The sequence below is a fragment of the Panthera tigris genome, chromosome B2, assembly GCF_018350195.1.
Source record: "Panthera tigris isolate Pti1 chromosome B2, P.tigris_Pti1_mat1.1, whole genome shotgun sequence".
Lineage (NCBI taxonomy): Eukaryota > Metazoa > Chordata > Mammalia > Carnivora > Felidae > Panthera > Panthera tigris.
The window spans coordinates 42,552,056-42,572,426 of NC_056664.1; the positions used below are offsets into that span (position 1 = coordinate 42,552,056).

Genomic DNA, 20,371 nt, shown 5'->3' on the forward strand with positions numbered 1-20,371 from the left:
GAGAGAGACAGAGCATGAACAGGGGAGGGGCAGAGAGAGAGGGAGACACAGAATCGGAAGCAGGCTCCAGGCTCTGAGCCATCAGCCCAGAGCCCGACGCGGGGCTCGAACTCACGGACCGCGAGATCGTGACCTGAGCCGAAGTCGGACGCCCAACCGCCTGAGCCACCCAGGCGCCCCAGCTTCCTTTTTTAAAATTCAAGTTTAATCAGGAACTGTACAATTACATCTGCTATATTTTGATTCGTTCTCCAAAGTTAGGGTTTGTCATCTGATGGAGAAAGTATAGATGCCAGAAGGGGGGCTCGGCTGTTACCAGCAAGAAATGACCCAGTCCCAGATTCCAGTTTAGCTGTGGGACTGCTCTCAAGGGAGAAAGCCCATCACTCAGCTCCCCTTCAAGGGATTCTCATTACTTTGTTCTTTCATCTTTTTTTTTTAATGTTTATTTATTTATTTTTGAGGGAGAAAGAGCACGAGCAGAGAGAGAAGGAGGCAGAGGACCTGAATCAGGCTCCACGCTGTCAGTGCAAAGCCTGATGCGGGGCTCGAACTCACAAACCGTGAGATCACCACCTAAGCCCAAGTCGGACGCTCAACCAACTCAGCCCACCCGGGCGCCCCTGATTACTTAGCTTCTACATGGGTACAGTGTGTATGTGTGGTGGGCCTGGGGACTGGAGGGACAAGGGGACAGGAGGAGAGGGCCTACACGAGGAAAACCAGGCACGATGGCAGATGTGCAGGATGTCGGGAAGAAGGTGTGAAAATAACACATTCACGAGAAGTGGGGGGAAGGGACGAGAAGACGGGAATAGTTCAACAGATCAATTAGGTCTTTGATTAGTGTGAGTTTATAAAATGAGTATTTGTCTCGAAGACACACCTAAGATATACATACTCAGCAAATGTCACAAAGTAAAGTTGTGGGACAGTGTGAGGGAAAACTGACTGTCCTTTTGTCTCCTCTGTCCCAAACCTGGATTACAAAATGCATCACATAAAACACAGACTAAACACTGGAGGGAAAACAAGACACTGCCTTTAAGATATGTGAGCTGAGGGCAGTAAATCCATCCCAAATTAAAATTTCAAAATTGTGTGATCTGCATTCTTGTCCACCTACACACTATCCCAAACATCCTGCCATTAATTAGCTAAACGGCCCAGCCAGTAAACAAGACTGAGCACTGAGGGGGCTGGAAAAGGGCCGGAGTCAGCCAGTTGATAGTCACAACAAACCAACCCACTCCTGAGGATACAGAGAAGGTAAACTTGTATTTTATTTTGTCCAAAGAGGGGAACAGAAATCACCTTACTATAACATGCCTTTCCTGTTGTTACGGTCACAAGTCCCGTCAGCAGGCCAGAAAAGCCATCCCATTCCTGCGGTAGGCACTCTGTCAAAGAGAAAGAAATCTGCAATGAATTATCACATCAAGTCAAACCAGGAAAGGAGGGAAAAGAGCAACATGCAGAGCTTTCTTCCTGTTTTGTAGACTCTGCTGGCTTCCGTCGAACAGGGTGCTTACTCTGAACATTTCTGGTGGCAACATTTCTGGTGGCTAGAGTCACCACCCTGTCTATTAAAAAGTCAGTGTGGTTAACAAGTGGTTAGGGATTCTATTTTCGGGGAGTGGGAGATATGCAAAATAAGACATCCCATTTTGTTAATTGATTGGGTTTGGTTAGGTCAAAGACATGTTGTGTTGAATCTGTTTGTCCTTTATAAACATGTGTTCTCTATTGGACATGCTCAAGAATCACTTCTAATTAACTCTCTTAATAGTCTATAAATTACTGACTCATTATAGCCTTCCCAGGCCTAATTTATAGTCTTAGTGAAAAGCTTGGAAACAGACACTAATAGAAGCCTTTCCTCCCTGCTGAAATATGGTGATCTCTAAGGAGTTCTGTACATTAGAGACATTATAGAAAACTCGAATCCTACATAATTTTACTTTATTAAAAAAAATTTTTTTTTAATGTTTATTTATTCTTGAGACAGAGACAGAGGCAGAGCGTGAATAGGGGAGGGGCAGACAGAGAGGGAGACACAGAATCTGAAACAGGCTCCAGGCTCTGAGCTGTCAGCACAGAGCCCGACGCGGGGCTCGAACCCATGAACCGTGAGATCACGGCCTGAGCTGAAGTCAGACACTTAACTGGCTGAGCCACCCAGGCACCCCTCCTACATAATTTTATGTACATACAAGTACATATAGATGTACGTGTGGATATTCATAATGGGATAAAATATCCCCATAAAAGAAAATGGGAAAATGGATACCAAAGGCAATAATATAATATATTCCAGTAAATCAAGTAAAACTCATGATTTTTCTTCCTGCGAGATATATTCTGCATTCAGAGCTGAAGAGCTGGACTATACAGGGCCTCTGTGACTTGTCTTGAGTCTCATAATGAAACCCAGAATGAAACAGAACTAAAATCCAGGACTTAGGAATAAAATTATCCCTTTCACCACCATATTTTTCATTATTTAAACTGGGAATAGCCATACTCAGAGAATTCATAACCCTCAATGAGATGGGTTTTTTCCTACAACCTGTGTTCCGAAAAACAGAAAAATGACAACATCTCGTATCAGGGATTTTGTTTTTCCTTCAACAGCCACGTTATAGGAAATGTAGATAAGTTTTTATGACTAAAATAATGTTAGGGAGATGCTGGAGAGTTTAATTCTAAAAATGGTTAAATTACATTTATAATTATAAAATAATTATAAATAAATAAATAAATATAAAATATTATAAATAATACCCAAAGAAAAAAAAGTGGAACCAAGCTTTTTAGCAAGACTTCCACCGATGTGAGGTGAAACCAAGCTAGTTTTCTGCGGGACTTTCTGTTAATCATGAAACTCAATTAACTTCAACATCTTTCCTCCGAATATTCAGCTGATACGGGATTTACTACGGTTGTCGGGCTTTGGAATGCTGGCTGAAATTTCATAGGCTGGCTGTGCGGCTCCACAGCTCACTCCAGATCAGCATTTCAAGGATGAGAAAACAGTGGCACATTCTATCTTTCGTTCCTCAGGGCTGTCTCTGTGAGCTTGTTCCTGACTTACCATCAGGCTTGCTGTGCCCTTGGACACTTTTGGATTGAAGCACACGTTCTAACAAGGACTAGAAAATTCCAACTTTACCTCCTCAGTCTGTGCACCGGAGAACAGTGTTAAATGAGTTCCTCAGAGAGCCACAAATAACTTGCAGGGACGGATAGAGTGTCTTCCCACAACCACAGACAGGGGAGCCTCAGGCCTTGAAACAGCCCCTACCACCACAGTTGCCTTACCAGAGGCTTATGCCAAAGTAGTACTTTCAGGTTCTTGACCTTGATATTTTAAATTTTACAACCACAGTGACAACCTTCAACATAACATAATATTTAAAGCCCAGGGATGGTTTACATGGAGATAAATGGACCTGGGAGTAAAGCTGGATTCCTCGTAAAGGTAAATGGCTAAAGAGAGGCTTGCTTGAAAAAGAGGTTTTGGCCCAGGAGCAGGCTGAGTTTTGGCCGTGCACACCTGAGACATTACCAAGTTTAATCTTTCCAGGGTGGCCAACAGGAAATGGTTCTCTCTCATACTGAAATGATTACTTTCCAAAAATCAGTTCACCGTCACAGATGATTCATCACTATTGTTTGCAAATGATTACAAGACTAGAGACTTTTAATCGCAGAGACTTCGAGCAGCTAAGTTTAATAAGAAAGCCAAAGTTTAGAGCTGTCCCAGATTTCCGGACTAAGTTCTTCCTATTCTAATTCTACGATAGAGAAGGGGCAAACAAACGTGTGTGATCAGCAAAGAGCAAGTTCAGCAAACCCATCCCCTAGGGCCCTCTAGCCAGAGTCACAGCTTTTCCTTCTGATGGACAAAGGATGTATGTTGTCTGTGGAGGGTGATTATGGGAACATCCCCAAGTTGGCAACCTTTCCAGGGCGAGCAACGTTAAAGGAAGATGGGCGAAGACAACTCATCTTTGTGTCAACTGTGAATTTCTCTGTTTGTGTTGTGGACGTTGAAACTCAATTTAAACACTGCTTGGGGTGAGGGCCTTCCAGAGGCCACATTCTCATGAAGCACTCTACTTATTCTCTACTGTCAGATCCTATGAGTGATACCCTGGTTCTGTATCTCAGGAAAAACCCAGACCTTGACTGGAAATAGCTGGGACCACCTCCCCCGCTATTAAAAATGTATAAACGAATCTGACTTCATCCCGACAGCCCCGTTTCGGCATCCTATATATCACTGCAGCTTTATTTCTGATTGAAAAAAGCTCTGTTCTCAACTATTAGTCGCTCCTATGTGAATTTGTTGAAATTCACATGCTAGACATTCAGATGCTAGACATCCTGGCATCTCTAAAGTTAACAGCAAAGGGGCGCCTGGGTGGCTCAGTCGGTTAAGCGTCCGACTTCGGCTCAGGTCATGATCTCGCGTTCCGTGAGTTCGAGCCCCGCGTCGGGCTCTGTGCTGACAGCTCAGAGCCTGGGGCCCGTTTCAGATTGTGTCTCCCTCTCTCTCTGCCCCTCCCCTGTTCATACTCTGTCTCTCTCTGTCTCAAAAATAAAAAAATAAAACGTTAAAAAAAAAAATAAAGTTAACAGCAAAGATATTTCGTTTTTCGTTTTAAAGGACCAATTGTAGTTCACAGGCTTTCCCCCCGCCTCCCTTAAATTGAGGATTACATTAGCTCCCAAGTTTTGACACTCATATATTCGCTCAGCTTCAAATTATGGCCTACTGACAGAACCTCAATCTAACTGGGTGGGCTGACACATTCTGCCTACTGCACTGGGTGTTGATGGGGAAATGAAATTGTAAGTTTTCGTTTTTAAAATATGATTTCTTTTAATCTGCATATAGACAGGCTCGAGAAACAAATTTAAATCCTAGGCTGGTTTATTTCTGCCTTTTTATGGGCTGTCATAAATCATACATTTTAAGGAATACAAACTAATATTAAAAAGCAAATGATTATTATTTATTTTAAACAAAAGATAAACATGCTACAAAACACACCTGTGGCTCCTAGTTGAATATAACTGCCTGTGTGTTATTTGCACCATTAACTTAATTAGTAAAGCTTTAACTATAGATAAAACCACCCCTTCCACCAGTGTAGATTTACACTTATTCACGACTAGCTTTCCTGATTCTTTTCCGCTTTCTCAAACTTTACTTATTTGTTTAAAACAATTTTTTTAATGTTTATTTATTTTTGAGAGAGAGATAGACAGAGAAAGAGAGACAGATTGCGGGTGGGGGAGGAGCAGAGAGAGAGGGAGCCGAAGCAGGCTCCTATGCTCCGAGTTGTCAGCACAGAGCCCAATGCAGGGTCTGAACTCATAAACAGCAAGATCATGGCCTGAGCCAAAGTTGGCCGCTTAACCAACTGAGCCATCCAGGCACCCCACTTTTCTCAAACTTTAACTAAAATAAAACAAAAAGTTCATTGTAGGGACTGACATCAGCAAGATGGCTACCAAGGAGGTCCCAAAGCTTGTCTCCCCACACAGAAAAATAAATAAACAGCTATAAATAGACAAAACAGCTCTGGGAAAGCTCTAGATTACAACAAAGAAGGAGCAGAAATCCTGTGGGGCTCAACAACTGAGCAAAGCTCTACAGAAAAGCATAAGAAGCATTTAACCTACATCACCCCATCTCCCAGTCCAGAGCAGCTCAGTGCAAAGAGGAACGCTTTTGGAGGGATTACACCTGACAGGAAAAGGAGCAGGAGAACCCTACTAATCCTCCTCATTGCCATGGACATTCGTAGACATTGCTACTGTGTGCTCCCACGGTCTTCACCAACACTGAACCCAACTAAAGGGTTGCCTGGGCTCCTCACTGCTGTGTCTCCTCACCAGGTCTGGAGCTACCGTTGTGGTGAGACCTGCCCCCAGGGGCCCCAGTTGTGCCCCACCGTCTGGGATCGGGAAGCCACGGCACCTTGCCATCTATGAAACCGGAAATGCCATTGCTTTCTGTGCCCTGCCTTCAGGGTTCAAAGTCATGGCTTTGACAACCATCGCTAGGCCTGAGTTGCTGCTATTCTATGACTGACTCCTGGAGTCCTGAGTTGTGGCTCTGACCTGCTATCATTAGGCTGTGATGCTGTAGCTGCTGTTCTCTGTCCCACCCCCTGGCTCCTAAGTCATGGCACTGACTTGCCATCAGTGGCTGTACGGCTACAGCTCTGTGCCACCCGCCTTGGGTCCCGAGTCACCGCTTTGGCCTGGCATCACAGAGGCCAAGCTGCTGCTGCTCTGCTCCCTGCTGCCAAAGTCAGGGCTCTGACCCACCATTCCCCAGGGCATGCTGTCACTGCACCCCTTACCCTGGGCCCAAGACACTGGTGCATCCTGTCATCCCACAGCCCGTGCCACTGCTGCATCCCCCATCCTGGGGTCCAAATCACTGTGGTGATCCCCAGAGATGCAGACCTGGTTCCTCAGGGGATCTGCATATGCGTGCACATCAGACGCTGGGACTACTATCATAGTAAGTGCACCTGTGCCCCAGGACCCTGGTTTCCCTGCTTCTCTAAGTGCGAGTTCACCAGACCTGGTACCAGCAGGTATTCTCTTTGGCTAGAACTTCCTCCTACAGGAAAAAGAGAGGAACAGGACGACCCTTGCAGCCTCTGCCACCTAGGACCCCAACAACCCTAGACACTACTCCCGCTTACAGGACTTCTGCAGTCTTGGTCAAAGAAGAACCGAGTCTTTGCCCATGTGGGCCTCAGCTCATGTAGATGTACAGAGATTATGCTTCTATGCCCTCTCCGGGATCAGAGACATGGCACCCTACCCAGCCTGAGCCTTCACAGCCAGTCTCAGTTGAAAGTCTTTCTCCACCAAAGTCAGTCTGAAAGGCTGGAAGAGGTGACTCCTCTCTCAAATGAACAAACATTAATGCAAAGCCACAAGAAACGTGAAGCAACAAGGAAACATGACACTACCAAAGGTGCTTGATAATTTTCAAGTTACCAACCCCAAAGAAATGGAGATCTAGGAGTTACCTGAAGAAGAATTCAAAACAACTATTTTAAGGAAGTGCAGTGAGATTCAAGAGAACACAGACAGACAACAAAATGAACTTAGGAAAGCAATGCAATAACAAAATGAATTCAACAAAGAGAAATCATAAAAAATTTTTAGAGCTGAGGTATGAAGTGAATGCAATGAAAAAAAAATGCAATGAAGAGCTTCAATAATAGGCTCAATCAATCAAGCAGAAGAAAGAATCCATGAACATGAAGACAGATCTCTTGATATTATCCATTTGGAGCTGAAAAAAGAAATAAACATGAAAAAAAGCAAAGAAAACCTATGTGAATAATGGGACACCATTAAATGAAACAATATTCATGCTATGGGAGTCCTAGACGAAGTAGAGAAAAGGTCAGAAAACAAAGAAATAATGGCTGATAACTTCCAAAATCTGGGGAGAGATAGCCATCCAGATACATGAAATTCAAAGATCCTCAAAGAGATTCAACCCAAAGAGATCTTCACTGAGACAATATAATCGAACTCTTGAATATCAAAGATTAAGAGAGAATTTTGAGAGCAGCAAGAGTTTAAAAAGAGTCATAACACACAAGGGAACCCTAATAAGGTTAACAGCAGATTTCTCAGAAGAAATCTTTTAGGCCAGGAGAGAGTGAGATAATATATTCAAAGTGGTCAAAGAACATAAAATTCTGATCAAGAATACTTTACCCAGGAAAGTAGTTCCCGGGTACAGATAAAGACTTTTACAGACAAATAAAAGCTAAGGTATTTTATCACCACTAGACATGCTTTATAAGAAATGTTAAAAGGAGTTCTTCAAGGGGCGCCTGGGTGGCTTGGTCGGTTAAGCATCCGACTTCGGCTCAGGTCATGATCTCACGGTCCGTGAGTTCGAGCCCCGCGTCGGGCTCTGTGCTGACCGCTCAGAGCCTGGAGCCTGTTTCAGATTCTGTGTCTCCCTCTCTGCCCCTCCCCTGTTCATGCTCTGTCTCTCTCTGTCTCAAAAATAAAAATAAACGTTAAAATTAAAAAAAAAAAAGGAGTTCTTCAAGATGAAACAAAAGGTTGCTAATGAAAACATGAAAGTATTAAATTCACTGACACAGGCAATTATAAATTCAAAATACTCTAATACTGCAATGGTGGTATGCAAATCACTAGACTCCAGTATATAAATTAAAAGACAAACGTGTTAAAAATAACAATAGCTACAATATTTTGTTAATGGGTACACAATATGAAAAAAATGTAAACTGTGACATCAACAACATAAAGCTGGAGGGCAAGTAAACATATAGAATTTTTTTCATGCAATGAAAGTTGTTTTCAACTTGGACTATTACAAGATGTACTATGAAGGCCTCATAGTAATCACAAAGAAAAACCTATAAAAAATATACAAATGAAGAGAAAAAAATCAAAGCATACCACTACAAGAAAAAAAAATACCAGTTTTCTAAGGAAGATAGTAAGATAGGAAGGAAGGAAAATAGGAACTACAAAACAATCAGAAAACATTTAGCAACATGGCAATAGTAAGTCCTTACCTATTACTAATTATTCTAAATGTAAATGGTTTAAATTTTCCAACAAACAGATACAGCGTGCTTGGATGGATTAAAAAAGGAAAGACCTGGGTGCCTGGGTGGCTCAGTTGGTTAAGTGTCTGCCTTTGGCTCAGGTAATGATCTCACAGTTCACAAGTTGGAGCTCCGTTTGGGATTCTCTCACTCTCCATGTCTCTCTCTGCCCACCCCCCACTTGCACTCCCTCTCTTTCAAAATAAATAAATTTAAAAAACTTACAAAAAAAAAAAGAGACAAGATCCAACTCTATGCTGCCTACAAGAGATTCATTTAAGCTTTAAAGACACTAATGGGCTGAAAGTGAAAGAGAGTGAAAGAGATGCAAATGAAAAGTAAAAGGGAACAGGAGTAGCCAGTCTTGTATCCGGAAAAAAAAAATGATTTTAGGTCAAAAGCTGTAACTGGAGATAAAAACAAGTCATTATATAATGATAAAGGGGTCAATTCATATAATAATAATAAAGAAATATGCCCCCAATATCAGAGCACCTAAATATATTAAATGATTATTAATAGATTTATAGATAAAAACACATCAATGCCAAACAGTAGGGAACTTCAATATCCCACTTTCAAGAATGGATAGATCATCCAGATTTAATATCAATAAGGAAATAAGAACCTGGTCTATACTTTAGACCAATGGACCTAACAGACATACAGAGAACAGTCCATCCAACAGCTGAAGAATACAGATTATTCTCAAATGCACAAGGGACATTCTCCAGGCTAGATCATATGTTAGGTTACAAAACGAGGCTTAAAGATTTAAGAAGACTGAAATCTTATCGAGTACCTTTTCTGGGCACAATGGTATGAAATCAGAAATTAGTAACAGAAGGAGAGCTGAAAAATTCACAAATCTGTAGAAATTAAACAACACACTTCTGAACAATCAGTGGGTCAAAAAAGAAATCAAAAGAGAAATAAAAAATATGTTGAGACAAACCAAAAAGGAAACAACACACCAGAACTCATGGGATGCAGCGAAAGCAGTTCTGAGAGAGAAGTTCATAGCAATAAATGTCTGCATTATGAAAAAAGAAGGATTTAAAATAAACCACCTAATCTTATACCTCAAGGAACTAGAAAGAAGAAAAAACTAAGCTCAAAGTTAGCAGAAGGAAGGAAATAATAAAAATTAGAGCAGAAATAAATGACTAGAAAGACAATAGATAAGATCAACCAGACTAAGAGATGGTTTTCCGAAACGATAAAGAAAATTGACAAATCTTTAGCTGGACTAAAAAAAAGAGAGATGACTCCAATAAATGAAAATATAGATAAAAAAGAGACATTACAATTTATATCACAAAAACACAAGGGATCATCAGAGACTACTATGAACAAGAATATGCAAACAAATTAGATAACTGAGAAGACATGGATAGATTCCTAGAAACCCACTACTTACCAAGACTGAATAATGAATAGAAAACCCGAACGGATCAAATAATAATGAGCAAAGAGATTGAATCAGTAATACACAGTCTTCCAACAAAGAAAAGCTCAGGACTAGATGGTTTCACTGGTCAATTCTATCAAACATTTAAAAAGAATTAATACCAATCCTTCTTAAACTCTCAAAAATTGAAGAGAAGGAACCACTTTAAAACCCACTTTACAAGGCAAGCATTATCCTGATACCAAAGCCAAACAAGGGCACTACAAGAAAAGAAAATTACAGGCTAAGACTTTGGTCACCAATTCTGATGTGGGTTTTTTCCTACACTAACAAGCAATTCTTGGGACACTAGTTCAGTGTCCTATAATTCAACTTAATTCTGACACTATCGAGCTGGAAGGAGCATCAAATCCCACAGGTTAAGGGCTCAGTCCTACAAAACTGCTACCTCCTTGCCTCCCATACTGTAGACATCAATCACAAGTCCAGGTTACCGCCTTTGCTTCTAACTGAGCAGCTATAGACTAGAGGTTTCAATGACACCCTCCTTGGGTTTGATGAATTTGCTAGAGTGGCTCACAGAACTCAGAAGAACATTTTACTTACAAGATTTCTGGTTTATTCTAAAAGTATATAGTTCAGGAACAGTCAGATGAAAGACATGCATAGAGCAAGGTACAAGGTTAGGGTGTGGAGCTTCCATTCCCTCTCTGAGTGTGCCATTCACCCCGAATCTCTATGTGTTCACTAAAATGGAAGTTCTCTGAACCCCATATTTTTTTTATGGGCTTTGTTACATAAACATGATTGATTAAATCTATGGCCATTGGTGACTGAACTCAATCTCCAACCCCTCCTCCCTCCCTGGAGATTTTGGGGTAGGATGGAAAGTTCCAACCCTCCAATCACATGACTGGCTCCACTGGCAACCAACCTCCATCCTCAGGTGTAGTCTTGAAGTCATCTCAGTGACATAACAAGGGACACCTTTATAGCTGTCATCATGAGAAATTCCAAAGGCTTTATTTGGGAGCTCTGTGCCAGAAACAGGGATGAAGATCAAATACACATTTCATATTATAAATCACAGGCCATGTCCCTGGTGAACACAGATGCAAAAACCTTCAACAAGATACTACCAACCTAATTCAATAGCACATTAAAAGGATTATACACCATGATCAAGTGAAGTTTACCCCTGGGATGCAAGGATGATTCAACATATACAAATCAATCAATATGAGAGATCACATTAATAAAAGTAAAAATCCTGTGATCGTTTCAAAAGACGCAGAAGAAGCATTTGACAAAAGTCAGCATCCTTTCATGATAAGACCTTCAACAAATTAGGTCTACAAAGAATGTACCTCAAAACAATAAAGGCCATATATGACAAATTCATAGCTAACATCATGCTTAATGGTGAAAAGTGAAAAGCCTTTCCTCTAAGATCAGGAATAAGGCAGGGATGCCTACCCTTGCCACTTCTATTCAACATAGTAGCGAAAGTCCTAGCCACAGCAGTTAGGCATGAAAAAAAAAGCCACTCAAATCAGAAAGGAAAAAGTAAAATTATCTCTATTTGCAGAAGACATGATCTTATACATAGAAAGCCCTAAAGATTGCCACCAAAAAATTGATAAAACTATAAATTAATTCATTCATGTAGGATACACAATCAACATACAAAAATCAGTTGTGTTTCTATTTCTATACACAAACCATGATCTGAAAGGAGGAATTAAGAAAGCAATCACATTTACAATAGGATCAAATATAATAAAGTAATTGGGAAAAAGTTAACCAAGGAGATGAAGGACCTGTACCCTGAAAACTATAAAACACTGGTGAAGAAACTGAAGAAGACACAAACAAATAGATATCCTGAATTTTTAGACGGGGAGAATTATTATTGTTAAAATGTCTGTACTACCTGAAGCAATCTACAGATTCAATTCAATGCTATCTAAATTCCAATGGTACTTTTTTTTACAGAAACAGAAAATATGAACAAATATATTTTTATGTAAGCAAAAATATAAAGCTCATACGGAATCACAAAAGACCCTTAATGGACAAATCAATCTTGAGAAAGAAGAACAAAGCTGGATGCATCACATTCCCTGATGTCAAACTATACTGCAAAAATATAATAACCAGAACAGTATGGTACTGGCATAAAAAGAGACACACATCAGGGTGCATGGGTGGCTTAGTATGTTAAGCATCCGACTTTTGGTTTTGGCTCAGGTCATGATCTCATGATTCATGAGTTCAAGCCCCATGTTGTGATCCACACTGCTGGTGTGGAGCCTTCCTGGGATTCTCTCTTTCCCTCTCTCTTTTCCCCTCCTCACTCATGCTCTCTAAATAAACAAACAAACAAACTTAAAAAAAAAAAAAACAACCAACAACAGGCACAGATCAATAGAACAGAATAACTAGCCCAGAAATAAACCTACATGTATATGGTCAATTAATTTTTGACAAAAGAGCCAGGAATATACTAGGGGAAAGGACAGTCTTTTTAATAAACACATAGCCACGTGCAAAAGAATAAAAATAGTCCCCTACTTTACATCAGACACAAAATCATACAGAAAAATCAACTCAACATGGATTAAAAACTTGAATGTAAGACCTGAGACTGTAAAACTCCTACAAGTAAACACAGAGAGTAAGCTCCTTGACAGTGGTCTTGGAAATGATTTCTTGGATAAGACACCAAAAGCAAAGGCAACAAAAGCTAAAATAAATAAGTGGACTATATCAAAAGAAAGAGCTTCTACACAGCAAAGGAAACAATCACTGTAAGGAGAACCTACAGAATGGGAGAAATATTTGTAACTCATGTATCTGATAAGGGTTAATACCCAAAATGTAAAAATAATTCATATAATTTAATGGCAAAAAAGCAAATAATCCAATTAAAAACGGGCAAAGGCCCTGAATGGACATTTTTTCAATGAAAACACATCAATGGCCAAGAGGTGCCCAACATCACTAATCATAAGAAAAATGCAAACCAAAGCCACAATGAATATCATCTCACAACTGTCAGGATGGCTATTATCAAAAAGATAAGCAATAACAAACAGTGAGGATATGAAGAGAGGGGAACCCTTATACACTGTTGGTAGGAACGTAAATTGGTAGTCATATAGAAAGCAGTATGGCGATTGTTCAAAATATTAAAAATAAAATTATCAAATGACTCAGCAGTCCCACTGTTGGGTATACATCCTAAAGGAAATGAAGTCAGCACCTTAAAGAGGTATCGGCACCTCTATGTTCACTGCAGCATTATTCACAATAGCCAAGATATGGAAACAACCTAAAAGTTCTCTGCTGGATGAACGGATACAGAATATGTGGTACAGAAATACAACAGAATATTATTCACTCATAAAATAGAAGGAAATCTTGCCATGTCTGACAACATGGGTGAACCTGAAGAGCATTATGCTAGGTGAAATTAGCCAGACAAAAAGAGACAAATACTATACGGTATCCCTAAAAGCTAATTTCGCAGGAACAGAATAGAATGGATGGCGGTTGCCAGGGACTGTGGGAAGAGGGAAATGAGGAGATGTGGGTCAAAGGGTACAAACTTTCAGCAATAAGAGGAATAAGTTCTCAGGATCTAATGTATAGCATGGTGGCTACAGTTCTAAGACGGTATTGTATACTTGAAAGTTGCTTGGGAGTGGATCTTCAGCATTGTAACCACCCACACACACACACACACACACACACACACACACACACACACACAAACAGGCAAAAGGGTTAATTATGTGAGGTGATACCTGTGCTAGTTACTGCATCTTGACCTTGGTAATCACTCCACAATGTATATCAAATTATCATGTTGTACACTTTAAATATATATGATTATCTTTGCTAGGGATTCCTCAATACAAGAAAATTATATTTCCTCAATAAAGGAAAAAAAGAAAAAAAAAAGAATTTCATTGTCGTGGGTCCCAAATTCACTCACATATACTTTACGCTTCAAAGGCCTATGACAGAAGATTTTGGTTCCATTGCTTGAGTTCCTATCAATTTGCCTAATTTGATTTTAGCAAAATATTTATTGAGTTCTTAATAAGCCACTATGTGTGTGGTAGTACAAAGGATACAAAGATAAATAGAACAGTCCTTGCTGTCACTTAGCTTCTAATTTAATGGTAAAGGTTTAACTGTCAAGTAAAATGCATTAACAGGTCATCCTTAGGGGTGGGAAGGAAGGAAAAAACAAGGCAGCCCTCTTATTTATATTTTTTGTTTTTTATCACAATATTTATTTTCAATATTTAATTTCAAATAACAATATTTAATTTCAAATAACATTTAAAAGGGCAAGAGTTTTTGTATATTTCTTAACGCAGGGAGGGGAAAAGATTTTAAAATGCTGAGATACATGGTTTTATAGTTTATGAAGCACTTTCATGCCCATATCTAATTTAGCCTTACCACAACTAGTAAAATAAAAGTCTTATTTATTATTCTCCTTTTTAAAGTGACATGACTACTGAATGGTAGTTTCAGGGTTTCAAACCCAGGGCGTGTCGCTTTTCATTATATCACACTGGCTTACATGAAGCGAAAGAACCCCAAACCTCTGAAATCTGGCATAATTTATTCCACCCAGATTACGATAGACATGTATATGCTCTTAGTCCTAACAAACTCAACTCTTGTTCAACATCACTTAAAGGGTAAATTAAAATTTTAATTCTAATTTAAACCAGAGCAGCCTGGTACAGTCCAGTGCAGAGATGGGACTTGAATCTAAATCATCTTCAGTTTGGAGGCATTCTCAACTAGTCCTTATTTTCTGAACCAATTTTAAGAATAGTATGCAGTAAAAAACAAAAATAGAAAAAAAAGGCAAGAAAACCCCCCCACAAAAAAATAAAAAACCAAAAAACAACAACACTGTATGTCCAAATCACTTTAAAAAATAACAGATGCTCTAACTCTTCGTCTTCAAGTCAATGGGTCTGAATGGCGTTTAGGCTTCAGAACGCTTGAAACACAATCCAGTTGATTTGGATGCATAGTGAAGGCTGAAAATATAGGTAGAGTAGACGAATGTATTATCAATAGAACTCCAACTTGGTTTTGTCAATAAATGGCTCCCTTTTGGAATCTGCCATGATTATACAGTGAATAGCATATTTTTTATTTATCTATTAAAATTTTTTTGATGTTTATTTATTTTTGAGAAAGACAGAGTGCGGGCAGGGGAGGGGCAGAGAGAGAGGGAGACACAGAATCCGAAGCAGGCTCCAGTCTCCGAGCTGTCAGCACAGAGCCTGACGTGGGGCTCGAACCTATGAACCATGAGATCGTGCCCTGAGCTGAAGTTGGACACTTAACCGACAGAGCCACCCAGGTGCCCCAAAATTTATTTATTTTATTTTGAGAGAGTGAGAATCCCAAGCAGGCTCCAAACTCAGCGTGGAGTCTGATGCAGGGCTTGATCTCATGAACCGTGAGATCATGATCTGAGCCAAAATCAAGAGTTGGATGCTTAACTGACTGAGCCACCCCGGGGCCCCATAAATGATATTTCTCAATAGAAATTCTCATACTGGAATTTAATTTAATATAGAAGAAACAGATATTAAGGTTGTCTGCCTTCTACCCAGACAACAGCAGGTTACCTGCTGTATCTCTCAAATTTCTCACTTGAGGGTCATCATTTTTTTTTTTTTTTTTTACCTTCCCAGATGCTGGGATGTCACTTTTAAGAAAAAAAAATTTTTTTTTTAACATTTATTTATTTTTGAGAGACAGAAAGAGACAGCACAAGTGGGGGAGGGGCAGAGAGAGAGGGAGACACAGAATCCGAAGCAGGCTCCAGGTTCTGAGCCGTCAGCACAGAGCCCGATGCAGGACTTGAACTCACTGACAGAGAGATCATGATCTGAGCCGAAGTCGGACGCTCAACTGACTGAGCCACCCAGGCGCCCCATGGGATGCCACTTTAAGGAGCACAGTCCTTCAGACTGCCTGCCACACCACGTTTAATTCCAAAATGAAAACGCAATTTGGAAAGCCTGCTAAACCAAGCTGAACAAAACCCTTTGCTTATATCTAGAATCAAAGAATACAATTTTGGGATAGGAAAGTATCTTGTGAACTCCTTTAGTCCAATTCCTAATTTAACAGATGAAAACGACTAATGCCGACAGAGAGAGAGAGAGAGAGAGAGAGAGAGAGAGAGAGACTGACTCATCACTGGTCAGTCCAGGATTCCTGACTCTGTCTAGGGCTTGTTATGGATGGTTCTCCTTCTGCCCAGAGCTATGTGTTTAGCTTCCCTGACCCTGATGGGGAAAACAGATGTAGGGAAAGAAGTGTTTTTCCGGATTAAGAGCCCTTGGGAGCAGAACAAAAGTGAAGGGACTGAGAAGCGGGTTGGAGGTGGGGAGGGACTTAATGATGTCTAAAACAGTACAGCTGAGTAGTTAGAACAAGGCAGGCCATTATGAGCTTTACTTTCTACTTCTGGCTCTTCTGCTACACGATTAGCTCTCCCTTGGAGAATCACTTAATTTCCCTAAGTGCCCAAAATAATAATTTTGATAAATGGATGAAATATCAAAATAAGTAAGATAAACATGGTTGAAAGGTTCTATGGCAAAAGTATGCATCTTTGGGACCTTCAGGGGGTGACATACTATGTATTCCGATAGAAGTCTTACTAAGACCATGCTCAGTGTCTGATTTAAGCCTGAGCAAATGATACGGCCTGCCTGGATCTGTCTGGAGTTGGCCAATTTGAGTTACATCCAGGAGTAAAAAGGACAATAAAAAGACGTGGAGCATGCATTCGCCCTTTCCCAAGCTCCCACCAACTCCCAATGAACCAAGTGTAGGGAAGACCCTTTGCGTTTTAGGTGAGCTACCCTGGTTACCAAGGTCCTGGGGTTTCCCAAGTTCTCTTCCCCACAGCACACCGATGGAAAGGGCACAGGGGCAGAGGTCCTACAGCCACCTGCTTGGCTTTGCTGGAGGGAAAAGGTGGGGAGGGAGTGGAACAAACCAGAAGCAACCAGGCTTTTGTTAGTCCTTACTAAGTTAGCCTAGGTGTTTGACTTAAAATAGTAGGTTGAGTTGGGGTGGGAAGGTAGGTACATCTCCGAATTTCTTGTATAAATGTTGTTTCTCAAGACTGCTAAGTGAGCCCTCCTTTCTGTCCCCACCCCCCCCCCCCCCCCCCCCCCGCCCCGGCTACTGCCAAGTTTTACCAGCAAAAAACAGATTGTGCTTCTATCTGGCCTTTTTCTACCTTTCTTCTGGCAGCAACACTGGAGACTCTATCAAGTTGTCTCAAATTCCACTGCCCCCAGATGCCCAAATTCAGCCCTGCCCTCTGTGGGGTCTTTGGATTCAGAGTGCAAGCCCTCTCCCAAGCCCTCCACTTGCCTAACTAAGGAGGGGACTGTGCCCTGAGAGACATACTGTTTTGTTTTAATATGTAATAGTTCTTTAAAAGATAAAATGTGCCCCCTTTTCTTGCTGCCCTTGTGTCTGCGTGTGGGCAAGAGATTTAATTACTATGAATAAAACTGAATGGTGGTCTAGGACTCTTAAAATCAAAGTGGGAACCATGGCTGAATTTCATTAGCAAACATAAATACAAAGAGGCACGTCTTGTTTGTACCAATGCCATGTGACTTTTCCCCTCTTGATAATTTCATTCTGACTCTGATATTTCAGAGCATCTAAATTGAACCATATGATGTATAGCACCGTAACATGCAAAGCTCTTCATTAAACATTCTCCTCTTTGTGTATACTTCCCAATGTTATAAATACCCTGTGAAAATCATGGAGGGCAGCTCGTCAGACAGCAGAGCCTTGATTTAAGAACAGTGGAGGGAGCCCTGCCCTTTAAATAAGAGGTCTTCTCTGGCTGGAAGAATGGGAAAAAGACATAGCCTCAACTCTCATTCTATTCCGAGTAACTGGGCGCCTATAAATCTTGAGGAACTTGTCATTTTATGCATGGTTTTCTCTAAGTCTATGTCATACTCTGATTACTAAGTTATTTCAGCCTTCTGAATATGAACATCTCTAAATTAAAATTTAGCTGTCAAAAATTGTAATTTCTAAGTGTCCAAGGCCTGCTAATTGATTTACATATGCGATGTGTCAATTTTTGTTGTTGTGCAGCAAAATAATTAAGTGGCTGATACAAACAACATCGTATTTCAGAGAAAAGGTTTTTCGTCAATGGTATTTTTAGCCATTTTATAGGGGACTAAAAGTAAACCATTTCTACATATAAATTATTCTTTCTAGGATACTGTATGCATCTAAATAAACACATCTATGGTTAATAATAATTTAATGCCAATAATAAGCTCTTCTTCAGCTATTGTATAGTGCAAACAATCAAAAAAACAGATGTCTGAAATTATTCCAAGTTGCAAACACACGTAAGTATATGTGTAAACAGTGTCACACTGGCAGGAGTTAGTAACCAAAATCTCCACTTGGCAGGGGGGGATGGGCTCAGGTCTAACAACACTTAATTCTCATTTCTCTTGACGGACTCACAGCCTCCAGAAGGCAGGGAACTTGCTATTTTATTTATCTCTGTATATCGAGGGCATAACCCGATGCACGGCCAATAAGTAGGTGCTTAATAAATAATCATCTATTGAATGAATATATTTGACTAGCAAACAGCTTAGCTTCCTCTGGACAACAACGAGAAATGCTGACATGTGTTTGCCATCAGAGCAGGGCCGGGATATGCTCAGCTCCTAAAAATTAGGCTCAGACCACACACTTATCATTTCACAAGATAACCATCAGCAGTAGTTGTTAAGATAAATAAATTAGTGACCGTAACAGTTCAACCATAAACAATGTTGCAAAGCAAATGGTTATTCTGATATTAGTTCTCAGTTCCCCTGGGGAGTGTTTCTGGGCTTCTCATTATTGTTATCTGCCAGGAGTAAAAACTTTTGCACTGGTGAAGCCAAGTGCCTCGTTTGCCAGAAAAAGAGGATCCAAGTCATCTAGAGCAATGCTGTTAAATTGTTTGGTTGTGTCTAAACATTTTACATCCAAATATTCTGTTACTGAAAATCATAATTAATAGCAAATTTATGGTAGATAGTTTAACATACTTTTTTTTTTTTTTTTTACAATCTTGGTTATGTGGCAATGTTACTTAATTGCATTTTCAAAGTCTTCAACAATGATGCAAGATAAAAAGAAAAAGAAAGTACTGCCTCAACGGCCCTTGCCAAATCAAAAAATGTAACACAAGGGATAAGAACAAGGATAGCAATAGCTGTTTACTAAACCAATGATCACGATACCAATTTAGAATGGTAAATAAATTATAATTAAGGTTCTTAAGAATTTTTTGAAGGCAATGAGCAATATAATTATGAGAGAATAATCAGGGCACTGTTGTTAATAATATCAACCACATGTGGTAGCTACCTGTGAAGGCATATTTCTGTATGCAGTCAAATGCTACCCCTGAGCTATATCTCCTGCATATTTCTGTATGAACCTACTATCATTCATTTATTTATTCAGCAACACAGAGTGCGCGTTGCAGTGGATACGACAGTGATCACAGATGTGGTTCCTCCCCTTCACGCTGAACAGTCTAATGGAGGAGACATATTGAATGAGAAATGGCAGAAGTGATGAGAGTTACAGAATGAGAAGAGGGTGTAGGGGGACCACATGAGAAGGCAGTACATGTGGGTGGTGCTGATCAAGGAGACTTCCTGAAGGCAAAGATACTCAGCTGAGAACTGAGCTGGGGATGGGGGGAGGGGAATGGGTAGCAGGTCAGAGAAGTGTTCTCGGTGAGACCCAGAGGAGACAGGGCTTGACTTATCTTATTCCCAAATGCCAGTCTATAAGCTAGGCTGGCCACCATAAATATTAAACCCACACTATTTACCACTGAAGGGTTTATCAAAATTCAGGTAAGAAATGCTCATGTTACATAAGCATTCAAGCAATTCTTTTGAATCACTGCTTTAGGGCCTGATATAAACTCTTCATATTAAACTGGAAGAATCTGAGGACTTGCAGTTCTGGTCTGGCATGCAATAAGAAGCCTGGCAGTTGCCATTCTGTCCTGACAATACCTAAAAGCTGAACAAACTGGAAAATCAACAACTCAGATCCAAAAGAGAAGTATGGTCACAGGGCAAACCACTTCTCCTAAAATCAGAAAGACAGACAGGAGAATACAGAGAATTACAACTTACCGAAGCACACACCTGCAAGCAGAAACCCCCATGGGGACCAATGCCAGGGTAGAGAA

At 40.4% G+C, this 20,371-nt stretch overlaps 1 protein-coding gene across 4 annotated transcripts in view; it reads right to left on the reverse strand.

The window, feature by feature from the left end:
* Positions 1-1,259: 1,259 nt before the first annotated feature.
* Positions 1,260-20,371, reverse strand: part of SUPT3H (SPT3 homolog, SAGA and STAGA complex component) — a 535,933-nt gene continuing 516,821 nt past the window's right edge. For all 4 annotated transcript variants that reach the window (XM_042986488.1, XM_042986487.1, XM_042986485.1 and 1 more), the window contains exon 12: positions 1,260-1,400. In XM_042986488.1, the coding sequence (XP_042842422.1) occupies positions 1,359-1,400 (42 nt within the window). In that variant the 3' untranslated portion in view covers positions 1,260-1,358. The remainder of the gene's footprint in view (positions 1,401-20,371) is intronic.